The 20,143-nt window shown below is 35.1% G+C and overlaps 1 protein-coding gene across 2 annotated transcripts; it reads right to left on the reverse strand.

Moving 5' to 3' along the window:
• Nucleotides 1-1,861: 1,861 nt before the first annotated feature.
• On the reverse strand, nucleotides 1,862-9,389 carry LOC126589840 (transcription factor LHW-like). 2 transcript variants are annotated; one of them, XM_050255269.1, is made up of 10 exons: nucleotides 8,708-9,389; nucleotides 7,688-7,909; nucleotides 7,498-7,579; nucleotides 6,903-6,944; nucleotides 6,756-6,815; nucleotides 4,158-6,017; nucleotides 3,960-4,061; nucleotides 3,642-3,782; nucleotides 3,411-3,536; nucleotides 1,862-2,555 (listed from the first exon to the last, which is right to left on the reverse strand). In XM_050255269.1, the coding sequence occupies exons 1-10, from the start codon at nucleotides 8,800-8,802 to the stop codon at nucleotides 2,379-2,381; spliced, it is 2,907 nt and encodes a 968-aa protein (XP_050111226.1). In that variant the 5' UTR covers nucleotides 8,803-9,389; the 3' UTR covers nucleotides 1,862-2,378. The 2 variants fall into 2 exon arrangements, with proteins under 2 accessions (XP_050111226.1, XP_050111227.1); XM_050255270.1 differs by lacking the exons at nucleotides 7,688-7,909; nucleotides 8,708-9,389 and having other exon boundaries at nucleotides 7,427-7,517.
• Nucleotides 9,390-20,143: the final 10,754 nt, after the last annotated feature.

Below are 20,143 nucleotides of genomic sequence, written 5' to 3' on the forward strand. Positions count from 1 at the left end.
CATTTAGGATATGTGTACGAAATAAAATGGTCTCATGAATCTAACTTCTTTAGATCAGATTCTCCTAATTACATATTCTTTGGACTTATTGTCTAAGCGTATAACATTTAAATGAGATGACTTTAAACAATAATATTTGCCCTTATATTAAACTAGCTTAATTTAACATGTGAAATGTCCGTAAAGTATCGTCATATGATTGGATTTAGGGCACATTTCCAACAGGGATGTAACATACTGATATGGATAAGTTATTTTTAAAACCAATTCTTAGCTAACTATTCAACATAAGATTTTTGAAAGGATTTAATATTCTGAACTTAAAAGATAAAAACAGAAAATTAGAATAATTGGAATTGGTTTTTGTAAAACTCAGCAACAAGGAAGAAAATAAAATAGTTTTGAGAAAAACAAATATAAAAAGCACTAGGGTTTAGCCAGAGCCATTAATAATGCTATGTAGTTCTACCAACTACGTAAGAATACCACATACATATTATGAAGGTTAGGTTTTCCTAATGAATATATCTAACACGCAATCCGCTCCAATCAAATCAGCTCCAATTGGTCCCCAAAAGATCTCCTTTTAAAGTTTGACACATCCACTTCAAGTTCTCTGAAGGAACCTTCATCTAAAAATGGCATCCTGACCATCAAAATGCCCAAAACGTCCAAAAACGTCAATTTAGGAAAGTTGTTCAGTCAACTTTCTTTTTTTCACTACAGTCAAATGGCGTGGAATAAAAACTGGATTTTTTTATAGGATCATCCTGAAAGACTAACGAATCCACTCCACTTGGAATTACTCCAAAATTCCTCCATTTGATTACTTCGTGCCCAAAATAGATATGTATGTTCAACAATTAAAATATAGAGTAAAGTATCAAAATTCTACCAAAATAACACATAAATTATAACTAAGAATAGGGTTAAAATAATAGAATAATATCAACTCATAAGGCCGTTTGATAATCATTTCATTTCCAATTTTTAGTTTTTAGTTTTCATTCTTTTTTAAACTAAAAACTCGTTTGTTAACTATGTAAGAGCCACTTTCTTGAGTTATCAAAATTTGTCTTTAACTTTGTTTTAGTATTTGGTTTTTTTTTTTTTTTTGAAAATTAAAAGTAGTTACAAAATGTGTTTTCAATTTTCAGTTTTTAAAAAATAAAAACTGAAAATGAAATGGTTGTCAAATGGTCCCAAAAGATGGCGAATTTACTATGATATTGCCTGATCATTAGATAATAAGCTAAGAATATTTTTGCATTTGTCCCAAAAATGGTAGAATTAGAAGGGAGAAAGCTTCTTTATGTCTAATATCATTTTAATCATCTCACAATGAAAAATCATTCTCCTCTACTTCTAATATACCTTAAATTTAGAGAGTTACTGTCCCTATTCAATCCTAGATACCAAATGACTTTGGTTTTTACCTGAAAAAGGTTTAGCATGGCCACACTATTTTCTTGAAATCACCTTTATTACTTTTGAAAAATGAAAAAAATATAAAATTAAGAGAGTTTACCAGCTGAAATATGGCAAATGGATGCCAGTTGTGTAATTGAATATTGAGGTGGTTTTCTTCGTTTTCCAATTTAACTTTTGAAGTGCTTCTATAGCTAGTTTAGAGAGATTCCACAACATTACTTTTGAAGTGCTTCTATAGCTAGTTTAGAGCGATTCCACAAAATTACTGTTATTGGGACTCTTTGTAGGCATAGGATGTACCAGAAATATATTATGCCACGTTGTTCAATTTCCCTCCAATACCGCTTGTATACCAGAAAACAATGTCATGCTGTTCAATTATACGAAAATCAAAACAGGGGATAGAAGATAAACAGTCAAATAGCACGTATTCTTCGCCATCAAACATAAGTGATCAATAAACCTTGAAAATTCGAGGACACGAAACAACCGTCTTTGTTTAACACTTGGAAACCCTAAAGTATTCCCCCCGCCACCTCTATACATTTAGACAAATCTATAGCCCACAAGTTATACCCACATCCAGTAGCCTCTACATACACTGCCAAGTGCCGTCGATGGCAAAAATGTTTTAGTAGAGCCTATAGTTCACATTCGGAATTTTGGCTAGATCAAAGAAAACACACATTAGAAAGTTTAGAGGTGTTTCTGACTAATTCAACAAATCTCACCCCGCTAAAAGCGATAAAGGTCAGGATCGCGGTTTCTGATGGATAAGCTGGGTCAAGGTGAGAGCTGCTGCCAGAGAGCCGAGTCTAGAATGCATGTTTGTCATGGCAAGCGAAAACTTGGCTCGCTCTGAACATGTCCAGACCAACAAACTATAGCCATTGTGGTTCATCACTATCTACTGCACCTACGAACTCGGAAACTGTGTATCTAGCGGCTCACTGCAAATTACTAGGCCTGCCAGTTGCACGTATTGGGGCTGCCTGAGCAAACGAATGGTGGACCATCATATTGTTCTTCATGGCATTGGCCAATAACGCAGTGCCTTTTACAGTTTGCTCCAAAAGGTGAACGAGTGACATAAATATTTCCACCCTCGTTACGTCCCTATTTGCCTGCGGATAACACTAGGAAGTAAATGACCAATATAAAGAAGCTAGTATTGGATGTGCCGAATAAAATTCAGTAAAGAGAACAGCACCATAAAAATTGCTAAGGGATAAAAAAATGAAAGTGATACATAATATAAATGATAAAACAAAGCATATGTAAAAACTTTAATAGAGATCAAACCTCATGTTAAATAACTCGAACAAGCCATATATCAGTGTTAAGTCACCAATTTTCTATATTATTGTATTGTATTACTTTTTATATAAAAGACTTCAATTTACAAAAATTGCTAGATACTATCACATTATCAAAGAAAACATTGGTAATAGTATCACAACAGGGATGCCCTATAGGCTATAACAAGCATATGTCTCTACAATTTTATGAGAAAACTAGGTGATTGGGGACACTTGGGCTATGTTTTGGGTGAGGGATTTCAAAATCCCTTCGTTGGGATAATATGGAATGGACTACAAAATGTTAAATAGAGGATGAGAAATGCACTTCATGTTCACTGCAAAGGCATGTATGAGGTAAATGACTCCTTCCAAGTAGTGATTTGCAAATCTCTCACATGCCTTTGTAATGCTCATGTGGTGCATTTCTAGTCCTTACTAACTAAGGTTTTGTCATCCATTCCTTACTAACTTGGTTTCAATTCCTTGGGACTTGGAAGTCCCTCATCCCAAAATATTCATTTTTAACCTAAATTAAATAAATTCCAGATCGCAAAAAAAATCTATGAATCATGAATTTGATCGATCTCGGCCTTATAAAGGAGCAAAAGAACCAACAGGCTAAACCTTTTAATTAAATCAGCAATTTCTATATAAAATAGGCTCTTGTTTGAACATTACCTCTACTGCAAAGCGCGCCCATATCTTATCATTCCGAGCTTCCATTACCCCCTTCAAGATGGTCAAGCCCAAACCTCTGATTAAATCAGCAATTTCTAAAAAGAAACCCTGTTCTTCACAAAGCATCTGCAAAAAGAGATAATAAAATGGAAAGATAAAATATTGATACACGTACTTCACTAATAGCCAAAGCTCCAGTTTCAGAGATTTCATTAAAATGCCAGTCAATACCTCCACAAGCATCTGACGAGGTGGATTGAGATCCTCAACGATGATAGGGCAGACCATTGATTGCGTCCCAACTTTAAAAGCCCATGTCGCCCCTCCATCAAAGTTGTCTTTTAGAACCAGTCCATCTTCTGTGCCAATAATCTGTATAGGCAGGAAAGGAAAAACATCATCTCAAAAGGATCCGTTATTTGTTATATCCATGTTTTTAAATATCTCATATCCCCAATCCCCAATCACATAACTCTGGATTTTTCTCACCAATGAAGCAGATTTTCTGTTTAAAAGGAAGCAAGGGATAAAAGTAGAGAGTGTTTGTACCTTAGACTCTCCCGTTTGTTTTAGCTTGTCAGCATGCCTTGTGACACTTTGCAAGAAAAGCATATGCTTGATGGTGCGTTCAAACAGTGCATCTATGCTACACTGTAAAACCATATAATGTTATCAATATAATGGCATTAGTACCTGAATATTGCAAAATTCCAAAAAGGGAAATGGCAGAAAAGAAGAAAGTATTACTTTTGCACCATTTGGCACAATATCACGCAACTCCTTCACACGATCTTGGATCATCTGACGATCTTTTGGCCTTGGTCGAGGGTTCTCTCCAGGTTTAAGCCTTTTGCGATTTGATTTTCCTACTGTATCAGGCCTCTTAGAATACGCTGTTGAAATACTGCTCTCGTGATTGGCCCTATTACCCTGTTCTACCCAAGAATTAATTTGAGATCCATATATGGAGTTAGTCTGAGAACAGTTTCCAGCATCCTCCCTGCTACGGCCAGATTGGAAAGAACTAGTTTCTTCCAGGCCTGCTTTTACAAGAGTTTTACGAAGGCCAAATTTCTCCCCATGCACATGATTAGACATACTTATCCGTCCATAAGTGGGAGAGCTATTGGGGATGGTAGAGCTACTGATTTTTGTCAATGATGTTCGACAAGACACATTATCATCAGAGTTCTGCTTGACAGCAGGCTGAGCCCGAGAGACCACAGCATCTAAAAGATGGTCAGTACCTGCCCCAGAGAAAATGCTACCATTTGAGATTTCTTGACCTGCTGAATAATAATCAGAACCCAACTCCTGCACATTTGTACATTTCAAAGTATTCTCACCCAAGTCTTTTGTGTTTGAGTGTGGCTCACCAGCAAGCAAATTATTCCAATTGCCATTAAACAGCTTATTTTTAAAATCCATACCCAAAACATCAAACAAATCATCGCCTGACGAAATCTGAGTACACACATCATTTGTAGCATTTGCAGATCCTGGACTGAAGATTTTATAATCAAAATCATCAAGAACAATATCAGGGATGTGTGCATTCAAAGGGATACGCTCATCTTGATGTGTCAACGGGATATTAAGGGCATGAAACAGTTCATCATCTATCCTCTGTGGGGCCAATTCATTCTGTGTAAGCGTCACATCAGCAGGAAACTGTCTCTGGTCAGAGCCTTTGGAAGGCATGCTATTAGAAGCCAATTGACCTGCTACACTGGATGAAGAAACTCCTGTTTGGAATGCATCAGCCTTTTGAAATTCAACTCCGGACAGACTTCCACCACAGAGGTTGATGTCAGCTACCCTGTTGGGGTCTGAAATAGAGCAAGGAACAGAAATTGGCCTTGAATGACAACTCGATCCACCATGTGCTTGATTTCCTCCAAGCACGGTTGTTCTCGAACCTTTGCTCTGATCAAAGATTAAACTTCCATTTGTTCCCAATTGAGGCATGATATCATTTGGTGCGCTGAAGTTTTTATCAAGATGGTGCCTAATGCTACCACCAGACAAGATCATATGTTCTATAAACTTTAGGCTGTCCTGATCTGCACCTGATTGACCTAAACCAGACGGGTATTTGAGTCCCGCCCCAGAATTGAAAGAGGGAGTTGACTGGTTCAACCGCACATCAGAATTTGACGTGATCACTTCAGCTCCCTGAACTCTATCCTTTAGTTGGCCACCCAAAGAAAAATTCAGCTTCATCAATGGAGAAACCATTGGTTGTTGAGGATCATCATGAATTTTAGGCTGATTTTGGGTAAGATTAGGGGTTTGAAATGTTGAAGAAGTGGTTTGAGAATTATTCTGAATATCTTTAAGAAGAGAGTGAGATGGTTGGCCAGATAGGCTTGAAGCCCGAGTAAAGTGGCTTTGATGGGTGTAGTCATCAGTCATCCGTGTGGATCCTGTTACCTTATAATTACCTGCTGGATGCATTGATGCCACTATTCCAGAAGCATTGGGTACCCCAGATTTCTCAACCAAATCTTTTGTCGCATAGTTTTCTGCTAAAAGAGCACCAGGAATGCGTCCTAGTTGCAGGACTAAACTTTTCACATCATTGACGAATCCTATATTCTCCATCATCTGAAGTAGAATGGATACATTAGTCAGGTTGGAAGTAATGGACAACAGACAGAAACCAAACATTGATTTAGCTTAATCAACCGCTTGCATTAGAATGGTCAAACTTGAAGAAAACATAGGTACTAATAGACATTCACAGGGGGCAAAAATTAAAATAAATGGACATGTATTCCTAGGGCTGGTTAATATCACAACAATTTTGCTTGCAACAGAACAAAGGTGTAACCAGCAAGCGGCCATTCAAGTGAAATGGCTTGCACAGTCAATAGTGTAATTTATTTGGCCTGAAGCCCATGACTAGCTTTTACACCATACAAAGTCCCCACTTTTCAACAGCTTTTACACCATATCAAGTCTAGATTTCTTTGTATTGCCTTACAAATATTGCTAAATGCAGTTTTCTTGTGTGAAATGTTGCTGAAACTTGGCTGCACATGTGAAATTTTACCAGGATGGCCAGGCCAACCAAAGACTTGTGTCATGGTTGGACAGATTTGGTCGCTTATTGAGAAAGAAAATGTTAGTGTCGGCACCGGTACATATGATGCAAAATACTGGAACCATATATATTTGGGGTAACTTGAGGGGGCCATATATAGATACATTCTGCCATCTAATTCCAGGGACACTTAGAAAATACATTCTGCCATCTAATTCCATTAAATTACAAAGAAAACTTAGCACACATCAATTTGTAAGTGTATCCTATAGAACTGAAGAGCTAAATAAAGGACTTACAGCGGAGGAGGAACCAAGTTGAACAACACCATGAGGAAGAACAGGAATAACTGCAACTGTCTGCAGACCAAATAAAATACAAGTAATGTCATGAAACAGAAAATTATAGAATATGCAAAAAAGTTGATTATATAGGAACCAGCATACCTGCATGCCAGCAGAAAATTGGTGGTGCATCTCATTCAGGACCTGCAGCAGCCACAAAATCAAGTCATGGATACAAATACCAAAACCCAAAACTTGAATATAAGTTTTAGGGGTGTGCTATCCACACACCCCTTGATAATTTATGTCCATTGATCTTCTTTAGTTCATCTGATCCGACGGCCGAAAATTAAAAAGGTGTGTGAGAAGTAAAATGGGGTGTGTGGATATCACACCCCAAGTTTTATCCTTTGATGAAAGGATGCTCACGAAATTAGGCGCACAATTATCAAACCATGGTTTAAATTTTAGCCTTTGAGAACTGACCAGAGTTATGAAAACTAATTAGATAGCTCTGAATCATTTAATTTCCATTTAAAATTTAGTTTCACCCATCCAAGTAATATCACCAGCTACACTCTCAAAATAGAAGAACCAATATATATATGGTTAGTTATGAAGATTATGGCCAATGAAGAACAGATCTTGAGTAAGTAGATACGCACGCTTAGTAACTAGGTCCTGACCTCTGAAAATTTTCATTAAACTCTTCAAGCAAAAACCGTCCTAGCACGGACAAGTAGAAATACTGTTATACCTCTGGTGGATGGGCATCTTTTGTGTAATTGCCTGATAGAATCCATTGATGGTTTCCCGTAAATGCAGCTCGTCCAACTATTCTGAAAAGACCAAAAGAACAGTTTTTCAAATGGATGTTTACAGCTAAGAAGAAAAGGCACTTAAAAAATGAGACCCACGTAAAAACAAGCAGCCAAGAAAAGTCATACCCTTCGCCCACTATATTAAACGGTTTATCAATCATCATTGTGTTAATAAGTGAGGACACTCTTTCCTCTTGTTGAATGCCATTAGAAGAGGAGCACACTTCAGAAGAAACCCAGCATCCTTCCCACTCTCCAAATGGTAATTCAGCTCTTTCAGTTCCAGCAATGTGTTTAGGTAGAGAAGATATCGATGGTTCGTAATGACATTCTTCCCAAATTAATAGTCTGCCACCAAGTTGAATAGAAACATATAATTACCAAGAGAACAAACACCAAAGCATCAAAGGATGTTATGGTACATGAGCACATAAAAGATTTATAACATAAAAAAAATAAAATTAATTTGGTTGGTACTTGGGAGTAGCTTTAACATGCGTAATAACGTATCTAAGTTTGAAATCATATCTATATCAAGTGCGCTTTCTTAGAAGCCAAACGGATAAGAAAATAGATCAACTGATCAGCAGATTCAACCCTATGCACCCAAGTTCGAATCCCCCGCAGTTTACATTAATTTAAGGTAGACTATCGCTTGTATCGGAGTATAAACAAATAAAGAGCAGGTTTGGAATAGTAAATGCAAACCTACTTTTGCACTGATTAGATTCTCAAAGACAAAACAGAACAAACCAAAACATAAACTTCCAAAAACAGAAATAAAGAAACTTTGAGATTGCGCGAATCTACAAACGACACATTACACTATAACATCTCCATCGTATCTGGGATTGTATATCATATCCTCCCAAACCCTACTCCTTCAAACCAAACGGAAACGGACAATATAATCCAATCTTGATAGCAGATCCACTCTGTTTGGCTACTCAGAAAATGCAGGAAAACAAAACAGTAACAATAAAATCTTCAATCTCCCTCTAACTGGTCACACTATTCCTCCACTTTCTCAGCAAACAAACAGAGGACTAGCCAGATTGAAGAGAAAAAAATCAAAGAAATGGATAATTAGAAAACCAAAAATTAATCAGCATTCTGTGCTTGTGCTCCAATTTACCGGGAACTTACTTAGGGTTTTGGCAGCCGATCTTCCAGAACACAGCATAAGCCCACTGATTGGCGCCGCACAGCCGCTTGAGCGCTTCTTTAAGAAAAAGCCCCATGGCTGCTGCCTTTCCGGAGCTCGAAAAAAAATATTCGGAAAATTCAAAGCACTAATCGAACAGAACAGAGTAGACAAAATTGACAGCCGATTTAAATGACAAGGAAATCAGTGCCGGTGCATTTCCCGGCGTCGCCTAACTTCCACGACACGATCCTCTCCCTGCCTGCTTCGTCCTCAGTCCGCCGCTCCTCTTCCTCTCCGGATCCAAGTTCCACGCATTGAGTCTCAATCTCCGGCCAGCCATAGATTAGAGATAGAGTGAAGAGAGAGAAAATCTTTAGTGAGAGAAAGGGGAGGAAGCTGAAGGCTTTCCGAACAGGAGTAAAAACCTACACTATCCCACAAGCTTCGAGCCTGTAGAAAGCCTCCATTTTTGTTATCTTTTCAGCTTCTGTAAGCTGCTGAAAAATGGTGAAATTTGAAGAGTTGCAGAGAGAGAAAGGGAGGGAAGGAGACGAAGAGAGTGCGAGAGAACGATGACTGTGGCAATACGATGTCGTTTGGTGTGGGGAGGTGAGGTCACGTTCAGTGCTTCAGCTGCTCTTCTTGCTGCTGCGGAATTCTGTGTACTGTGTCGGAGAGCTCTAAAAGTGCGCCACATAAAAGAGGGCGAGGAGCTTGCCGTTGAGTCACAGCCCTGTCACAGTAGCTCCGTCACTGCCTTCCGTATTTTTTTGTTTTTTTAAAGAAAATTGTAGCAATAGTTTACTTTAAGCCAATTGAATAAATTGTTCCTCAATAAAAATTTCATGATGATAAATCTTTTAACTTATCAAAATGTGTAGTTATGATCATTTTCATTAACTTCGTTACGTACATAAGGTCAAAATCAAGGTGTAACTAAATGAAAAAATTGTAAAAATTGTTCATCAACTTTAACCTTTACCCAATTGAAACAATGATCCCTCAATTTTAACCCTATTGTAGCAATGATTATTTCAACATAACTCTTTTTATGAAAGTTCTGACAGAATTGATGAAAATAATCATAGGTGAACATTTTGAGACATTAAAGAATCAATAGTCATGAATTTTTACTTGAGATATAATTGTTTTAATTATGTTAAAGTTGAGTGGACTTGCTACAATTTTCTCCTCTTTTTCGGTTTTTTTTTTCTTAGTTTTGTCGTATTTGAGTCAGATTGAGATGTAATTGTTATTGGGTCTGAACAAATAAGGTAGTGCGGGTCGCTGTCGTGATTACGTCATGATTGGATTGCCCTTGTGTTTTTTGGGTGAAATTACGGGGAGTGGCAGAATGGAGGACGCTGGCTTTTGGATTTGTGGAATTACACGTGGAGGGCTGCGATTGCTCCGGTTTGTGTACAAGTGTACTTACTGCATACGTCAGCAAATAGCAGATCATTCATATTTTTGTAATTTTCCATTTTTTGTCGCCTGAATATTCAGAAAATCATGATTAATGATTAAAGTGGAGGAAAGGGCCATGATGGAGGAGATTTGACTCTTCTCTACTTTTTTTTTGCTTTCTTTTTCTTGCTTTCTTTTTCATATACTGATTTTAGTCTCCGCCAAAAAAATATAAGAATCTTTTTCTGGCGACAATCTTTGAAATTCAGAGATAATCTCGTATAATCTTAATGCGCTTCACTTAATTGCTTTGAAATTCGAAAGTAGTCTCAATTTGATTTTAGTCATTCGGCAATAAAAACAAAATCAAAATTTCAAAATCCGATCAATGATGTTTGAGTTCTGCCTTTCTAGCTAAGCTCTTTGTGTTCAAATTCTCTCCTCCATCGTGTAACAAAGCAACTCATGAGATGGATGCCATTGTGTTTAGAGCGAAAGGTATCTCAAGTTGTAAATGTTTTGTGCTAGTGTAACTCTTTATTATTTTAGTTACCGATGTTAATGTGTTTGTACACTGTTTGATTATTATCAAAATCAATAATATGAATTTATCTTCAAGGAAAAAGCTTACCTATTTCCTTTTTTTATTAGTACTACGGTCGAGTAGTATTCTTCTTTATTTGTAAATAAGATCTCTTAGGTTTGATTCTCACCAAGAAAAAATTTGAACAACATTATTGCTAATCTATTATGAGGCTTAGCCCACCTGCCTCCCGTCAGTGTAGATAAAATCATTTGTTCAAAAAAAAAATCTATATGATTAAACCCACACATGAATAGTAAATATCATTTACAACATTATTATTACTATTATGGTTCAATAAGAAGTTTGATTCTCATGATCTTTCAAAACACACAATGAATTTTGATTGGAAATTGAAAAAAAATATTCATAATTCAAACCATTAATTACAGAGCTCGAAAATAAAATATAAAAAATATTAATCGAACACACACCACAAAACATACAACCAATAGAAGTGAGTTAAAATGAGAAAAATAAGGAGAAGTGCTTGAGACTGTACATTTCTAGTGACTCTTGATATTGTGGTCTAACTTACACAAAAGGACCCTCTTCCAGGACTACTTGGTCCTCACCTCAACCCTACCACAAAAAATCTTCCTCTTCGAGTCCAAATTGCAAGTGTGCAATCTCAATCTCTAAAAACTATGAGTACAATACAGAATGGAATAAGGCTCACAGTGGATGAGTTTTGCGCTCTCCTTCTATCTCTCTCTCCAACCCTGCAAAAGTAAACACATACTCACGTATGGGACCTGTTCTTGTTTTGGAATTTTTTTTTCCCTAACATTTTCAATATAATTCATATTAAAATGAGAAATTATTATGAATTTTAACAGATCAATTCTTAATGTTTCGATCAATGGGACGAGGGAATACAAATTTGTTACCCTTTCCAACACTGAAATGACCAAAAGAAAATAATTTTTGTACTTTTAGTTTTTATGTAGTAAACGGTATATAAGTTACTAATTAAGGTGATCTCAAAAGACTTGGACTCAAATGTTATATCGTCTCTCTAATGTACTGCGATGTAAAAACTCAAATGTAACGTATGAGTCAAATTTATTTAAAAAAAAAAAAAACAACCCAAATTTAACCATACTTTTGGACTTAATTAGTTTTGATTCTTGTGACTCTTTTTCTCTATAAAAAAAGAAGCATTTGACATTCAGCTGAAACTTTTATGAATCTTGAGTTTGTCAAGTGTAAATTATATGGTTAAATCCTTTAATTTTTGTAACAACATAAAATTACTTATTTAGAGTAACTTGGAAGCCTTTGCATGACCATTTAGAAATTGAACTTTTAAAATTCAAGGCTTAGTCACATCTACACCCCTTGAACTTTAACTCAAGTCTCATTTAATCCTTTAAAATTAAAATTTTGTCACTTAATTTTCTTGAAACTCAACTATTGTCTCACTTGATCCCTTATTGTCAAATTCTGTTCATAAATATATCAAAACTGTTTAGTGACACAATATTGTTGAAAATGTGCACAACATAAGTTCCATGTGGCTAAAAAATTGATAAATATCAGAGATTTTTAATTCAAAAATTAAGATAAATAAAATCCCAACAATTTTTTTTTTGGGAGGCACACATCTAACAATAATGAGTACAATTTGTGCCCTTGTATATAGTTTTAACGGACTTTGTTAACGAACTTTGAAAGTAGAGAGCAAAGTGAGACAAACAAATTAAGTTATAGAGAGTTAAGTTGCAAAATTTGAGTTTTGAGGAATTAAATGGGACTCGCATTGATTTTCAAGTAGTATTACCATAAATAAGCTAAACTTCAAGTTTTTTTTTAACAAACGATGTTATCTACATTAAAGGAGAGGAAGTGAACATAACCTCACAATAAGCTAGCAATAATGTGATTCAAGTTCGTCTTTGGAGAGAAATGAACCTAATATATCTCACTTACAAATTAAGAGAAATACAATTAGACCATGATACCAAGTAGCAAAATTCAAGTATTTAGTGCTTTAAACCTTATCGCAATAATTTCAAAAGCAAAAGCATTATATATTTATATCTTTCCCGACTATACATTGGTCGGCTTAATATGTGAATTTGCTTCCCTCAAATAACCAAGCCATTCTATACCACTAGCCTACTACCTTGTCTCCATCATCTACATATATACCAAGCCACGTGCTTTGTTGAGCCCAAAAATTCCACACCCCCTTCAAGAAAAGTGGATGCTTAAACGCTTACAAGAGTTTTTTACTTTCTTTTTCTTTGAGAGGTTTAAAACACTTGTAGTGAGATCGAAGGTTCAAAACACTTGTTTTTTTTCTGTTTCTTTTATATATATTAGCTAGGCTAGTTGTCCAAGCGACCATGCTCTATTGTACTGGACTTATATGATACATATAACATCATTACAATAGTGTCTTATGTTAATAAAATAATGATATGTGTGATTTTTTACCTACATGTTTTTATTTTATTGACACGAGACATTACGTGGCAGTGAATCCGTACCATGAAAGTTGTTCTCCGATCATGAACATCCGTGCTAGCTACCAACGATCAAGTGTGTGAATGATGAACCTAGCTATAGCCTAACATTTAGCACGCATGTACCATCGGTTGTATGAATTTCCTTATATTTATAGCTAATTACACACATACAGAAGATGTCTAGAGTCTATGCTGGAATTATTAAAATGAAAACTCTTTTCGTAAGGTAATCTTGTCAAAAATTATTGAGCTACGTATAAAATACGCTTATGAGGTTTTGGGATTACTTTCGTATGAAAACCTTAACAATTCAAACTAGTTTTTTGTTAGGCCGTTTGGGCATCCATCTTTAAAAGTGAACCTAAATAATATATCGAATGTATTAAATTGAATTAATGTAACTAAATGTTTGTACTAAAATATATATATCAAATTATATTAAATAAATTAGTGTGCCTAAATAAAGAACACAAAGGGTATAGGAATATATATGAAAAAAAAAAAGTAGTTTACATGTCTAAATAAAATATATTATGATTGAATGTATGCTGACATAGACATTAAGTCTAAAGACTAAAATTAGTTTTTAATCTTATAAAATAGCAGTCTAAAAGTGTTTTTTTTTTTTATCAAGAACTAAAAATTTGACAACTTCATTGAATTTTCTACAAGGTAGAATGTTTTTTATTTGTTATAATCTTATTTAAATTGAAAATTCAAGGGTGCCAAAATAATAATTGTACGTTAGCCATTGATTAATATCCTGGTTTTCTTACGCGTCCTATAAAGTCTATAATTCTATTCTTTTGTTGTTAATTTCTTGTGGAAGTTTTAATATTGTATTTGTAATATTGCATGATTCCGGTTGGCTGACATGCTAGTCAATGTCCCAAACAACCAGAATATACAATGTTACTTTTATAAATAACTTACATTTAATTAACTTTGGTTTCTGTAAGGCTTGCGGTCCTTCTATTTTAAATCCTTTCCTTTAACTGCTCTTTCTTTATTATTAAGCGATAGTTTAATAAAAATCAATGCCTCACAAGTTGGTTAGGTCTTTTGGTCAGCAGCTACATATGTTTGACTCAAATCTATAGGGTTTGTTTTGGGTAACAAAAAGTTTAAGGAACGGGGAGACTACCACATCTTAAGTTCAAAGCATATTATAAGTTTCTTTGAGGATTTACAGAAAGGTTCTTAGCCGCTTCTTTTGGTCTTCGTCTAGCAAAGAGAATGACCATTCGTTTAATGAAGAGAACGATCATTACCAACTCAACAAACTCTTGTTGGCATAACTTGAATTATGCTTTTTCAACCATTGACTTATGCTCTAGCCAGATTGAATTATAACTTCTAGATTATAAGCCCAATTACACTATGCACTCGGCTCGCTTAATGTCTAGTATTAGTTTGGCTTGGACAATCCACTAAATTTGTTAAATAGAAATATGGATGTCAACTTGTAGATTTTGTCCAAATTAAGATAGAACGTGGAAAAGTCATAAAAACACTTGCTTCTCTCAATCTTATCATTTTTGTGGGGATTAAGAGGGATCAAGTTTCTTCACAATTTGTCAGTCTTCTATCATTACTTGGGAGTCTTGGACAAAGTACAAAAAGTTGGCATTCATATTTTCATTCAACATTCATCGAGTTTAGTGAGTTGTCCGAACCAAGGAAATCCAACACATCAAGCAAAAAAAGACTTACAGTTTAAGATAACAGTTTAGTCTTTATCTTATTATATGTTTATAAAAGCAATTTTTAATGCTACGCATATTACACCTATAGTTTCTCCTAACAAACTTTCAAATTAACCTAGTACTTTTCTGAGGAGAGTAAACTAGCGATTTAGTCACTTAATAGAGCATTTCCAATGCAATGCATGCGAACTAGCTTAGGTTAAAGTGTTACTTAGTACTAAACGACAAAAGAACAAGTTCTAATAAGACGTATCTAGCCTAGGCGTAGGCTAAAACAGCTCAAGGCTCTTCAAGAGGTCTGTGGACCATAGAGTATCCCATTATAGGGCATGTACATTTAGAAAAAAATTGACTTGTAAAAAATATGTATCATTCTGATTCTTCTGTTATTAAAAGAGTGTGATATCCACACATCATTTTTTACTTCTTTCACACATTTTTAGTTTTCGGCTGTCAAATCGGATGAATTAAAGAAAATCAACGGACATAAATTAACAAGAAGTATATGAGAAGTAAAAAATGATGTGTGGATAGCACACCCGTTATTAAAAACTAATAATTTTAAAATCTCATACCTAAAATATAAAGACATAATAATTTTATAATCCGGAGATAATAATGGTAGAACAAAAAAAAGCTACATATATACGAAAAAAATGTAGCAGGTGAGACATTGAAAGATGGAGCACTAGTGCCAGGCACATGAGGGAGCGTTCCTTTTTGTGTTTTGGTCTACTTTTTTTATTAATTTCATCTCAGCGTTGCGTAGGTATATATACTAATTTTTCTGGGGAAATGGGTAAAAGATTCTTATGGAATGTGTGTCCTTGGATTAAAATATCAGTTTTTTTTCTGAGGTGAGATCTACTCGCTATCATATATGCAGAGATTTTTTTTTTCCTCCAAAAACAAACTATGCTTTGCTAAAAGTAAAACCTTTAGTACAACCAGTTGCACCACGTTCAAAGTTAAGAGTTTGGATCACATAAGAAGGAATAATATGATTCCAAATAAAAATATTTGTACTACTAAACTCTACATTAGTAACTTCATGAGTCATAAAATTAGTCTTCCTAAACACATGCTTTCAAGAAACGCTAAAGAAAGAGCTCGCCAGACTCCTAATATTTTGAAACAAGAGAAACTTTAGATGCGGTTCCTAATTATAAATATTTTTTTACTGAAACCTTGTTGGTTTTCAATTTTTTATCGAAGTCCTTGAAATTAATGTGATAATTTATTTCTATATATGTTACTATATTTTTAAATAAAAATTTGAAATTTATAGTTATTTATATTAATGAGATTTTAAATAAAACATCATAATTTGTGGGATTAAAAATATTAAAATATAAATTATACTATTGTGTGTGTGTGTGTGTAAACATGGGTACATTCTTCAAAACCACACAAAAAAGTAATAGATATTAGATTTAATAACATTAGTAAATTTTTTCAATAAAACTTGACATGGATACATTCTCAAATCAAAAGAAAAGAATGTACCAATATAAATTTAAAAATGGATTAGAGAAAAATTGAATAGATTTTATATAAAAAAAGGGTACATTTTAAATATAACAAATTGGTATATTTAAGAATGGGTACATTTTAATATTAAAAATTTGAAAAGAAAAATTACATGAATGGGTGCATATAAGATTAAAAAATTGAAAACATTTTATAAAAAAACTAATGGGTTCAAACTTATTCTAATATTTTATTTATTTTGGAAATGTTTTGAATTGAAAATTAATTAGGAGTTTAATAAGTGTGTGAGTATTAAAATCCTAAATCAATTATTAATTTATATATTAAAAAATTATGTAACTGACATGTAAATTCATCATTACATTAATGCTAGGGACTTGGATTAAAATCTGAAAACTAATAAGGTTTCAGTAAATGAACATTAGTAACTAGGGATCAGATACTAATTTTTCCTTAAAACAATGTTCTTGATTCTCCAGGTAATCCCAGATCTCTCAGTCACCTACATCAATGACGAACTTGGAATCCTTCAACATTTTTTTTTAGTTTTTATTACAAGCGATACTATATACTAATTTATATTAAGCTTCAACTCGAAATCAATGCAGTGGATTGAAGATGAAGATCGTAACCATTAGAAGAATTCACCACTTGCACACTCCTACGGCCCTACCTACAACTCTAAACTCAACTAACTCCGGCTTGATGAATTTACGAACATTATTTCAATCTTATGAGCTAAAATTGTGTTTTGAATAAAATACCAAATGAGGAATATGATGCTAATTAATAGCATGTGATAAAGGCGCAAAGGTATTTGAGTTCTAGATGTACAGATTTTCTAATCAACCAAAAACTGGTATAAGAACGTATTTGACTAATACAAACTTGGAAGACTAATATATCATTACCTAAAAGATTCTCAAAGTGAGTGGTAATGACCCTACTAATTATAATGTCAGAATTTCAGTAGTGTAAATTTTGTGAAACATTTACATGAGAAATTTGAATTGAGTTACCGATAATAAGTCATAATGAATTGGTATTAAATTCATCATCCACAAAAATTTAAACATAGTTTCTGCTCAAAGTTTAGCAGATGCATGAGTTCGAAATTGAACAAGGATAAGTTGTGGGTGGGAACGGAAGTGCTCGACAACCTCCCCCGCATCATTTATTGAGGATGATATCTAGCACCGAAAGCCATATCATATGTACGTGACGTGTGTGGGAAACAATGCGAGACAAGACAAGCATGAGAATCTTGACTACCATGCATTCCAGTACTATGTCATATCTCCTGAATCCAATATGGATTTGTTCATACCCATTGTAGGCTTTCATTTTTTCTTACACTACGTTTAAACACGTTTTTATGCCGTTTTAAAATTTTGGACAAACTCAACTGGGAACTGGGAAGGGGGCCCTCTATCTATCTCCCTCCCTCCCTCCCTTCATCGCACTGTCAAGTCCGCTTCCTCGAATCTTCTCTCTCGCCATGTCCCTTTTTTTGTCTCTCTCCCTCCAACTCAGACCCAAGAAAAGGAAATGCAATGACAATCACAATGAAAGTCATATTTGCCACTACCATGGGTTAGTTTGAAAGTGTTTTTAAAACAACTAAACACAATTTTTTTATATCACCAAAAGCACTTCTGATAGTGATATGGATTAAGTTTGTTATATTTGTAAAGATCATCCCTGCAATAAAGCAACAAAATATGTGATCGTTTTCGTTTTGTCATTAACTAACGACACTGGTTTAGTCCATCTATATAGAAACAAATGATCGAATTCAGTAAGAGCATTAGGAATTGTCTTTCTATTTTACAATTGATTAACTAAATCACACGGGTTTTAATAAGTTATTTATTTTTATTTTTATTAAAGTTATCACCCTTTAACGAGGTAGAAGTAGGGTGGATGCTAGTTTAGTGATGTCCAGTTCATCGGTGGAGGTTGACAGGGGTCAACCCTGCCGTCAGCAATGTGTTGTTTAAGTTGGAACTGTCGGGGGCTTGGGAACTCCAGGAAATTCATGTGCTCCAATGTTTCATATCTAGTCAAGATCCCACTGTAGTGTTCTTGTGCGAGACAAAATGTAATGCTTGTTACATGGATCATTTACGTTTAAAGCTGAATTTTGATCATTGTTTTTCAGTTGATAGTCGAGGTAGTTCAAGAGGCTTGTATATTCTTTGGAAGGATGAAATAAAGTTATGTTTAAGATCCTATTCCCAAAACCATGTTGATTTTGATGTGGGTGTGTTGGGTGATTTAGACCATTGGAGATTTACTACTTTTTATGGTTTTCCAGCCACATGTGACAGGCATAAATCTTGGCAGTTGTTGGAGACTCTTGCTGGTAATGACTCTAAACCTTGGTTATGTATTGGTGATTTCAACGAAATTCTCCAAGCCAATGAGCAGGAGGGAAGAAATGTTGGTCAAGATAGACAAATGGAGGGTTTTCGAGATACAGTGGAGCATTGTCGATTGTTGGACCTTGGTTTCTCAGGTAATAAGTTCACGTGGTATACGACGAGAGGATGTGGCATTAAAGTATGACTAGATAGAGCCTTGGGTACTCAAGAATTGATGGATTTGTTCCTTCGTTTTAAAGTGCAACATTTAAATAAGACCTCGTCAGATCATGTGCCGACTCTCCTTAATTGGGTGAGACATATTCCAATTTGAGGGACGAAGCACTTTAGGTATAAGGAATGGTGGCATATGCAGGAGGGTTGTTTTGATGCGGTATGGGATGGGTGGAATCATGTTGTGGAGGGCTTGCCGATGTTTCAGGTTACCGAGAAAATTAAGGGGACGAGGATGAAGCTTAATAGTTGGGCCTGCAACAATGTAAGGGTGGGACCTAAGGAGATAAGAGAGGTGAAGGATAAGCTTACGAGTTTATTGGGGCTACCATTCATTGATGAGTCTATTGAGAAAAAAAAAAAAGCTTATTGGAAAGTTAAATAGATTTCTTGAACAAGAGGAGCAATTTTGGAGACAGCGATCGAATGAGAACTGGGTTAAACTTGGCGATCGTAATACTAAGTATTTTCATCAAAAGGCTATTAGAAGACAAAAGCGTAACTGTTTATACGGGCTAATGGATGATAATGTAGTTTGGCGAGAGGACCGTAGGGGGATAGAGGAGGTTATGGTTTCGTATTTCACCCAACTCTTTTGTTAGAATGGAATGGAGAAATTTGATGATATTTTATGTTATATCATGCCTAAGGTGACGGAGGAGATGAATAGTTCCTGGATAGCCCCTTCGCGGATGATGAGATCAAGTGTGCTGTTTTTCAGTTGCATCATATGAAAGCATCGGGGTCGGACGGTATGTCCCCGGGGTTCTACCAAAAACATTGTGGAGTGGTAGGTACAAATGTGTGTGAAAGGGGTCCGAACTATGTTCTTATCCGATCACATGTTACGAAAAATTAATTATACCCATGTTACGTTAATCCCCAAAGTCAAAGATGTTACGTTGATGACTCTGCTTCGGCTTATTAGTTTGTGTAATGTGTTGTACAAAATAGTGGCAAAGGTTCTCACAAACAGGCTGAAGATCATTATGCCACAGGTTATATCCCCTACTCAAAGTGCTTTTGTCCCGGGGAGATTAATCTCTGATAATTATTTGGTAGCTGCTGAGGTTGCTTAATTTATGCATAAGAGGTCTTCGGGGTACAATGGTCTTATGGCGTTAAAGTTGGTATAAGTAAGGCTTATGATCGTGTGGAATGGAACTTTCTTGAGGCT

The sequence above is a fragment of the Malus sylvestris genome, chromosome 11 (genome assembly GCF_916048215.2).
Source record: "Malus sylvestris chromosome 11, drMalSylv7.2, whole genome shotgun sequence".
Lineage (NCBI taxonomy): Eukaryota > Viridiplantae > Streptophyta > Magnoliopsida > Rosales > Rosaceae > Malus > Malus sylvestris.

Bases quoted from the DNA above. Each gene is read 5' to 3' on its own strand.
- LOC126589840 (XM_050255269.1), bottom strand. From the start codon at position 8,802: ATGGGGCTTTTTCTTAAAGAAGCGCTCAAGCGGCTGTGCGGCGCCAAT. The intron at 6,945-7,497 runs GTATAACAGTAT...TGGCTGCTGCAG, and splicing joins AAGATGCCCATCCACCAGAG to GTCCTGAATGAGATGCACCA. The intron at 6,018-6,755 runs GTAAGTCCTTTA...ATTCTACTTCAG, and splicing joins AACTTGGTTCCTCCTCCGCT to ATGATGGAGAATATAGGATT.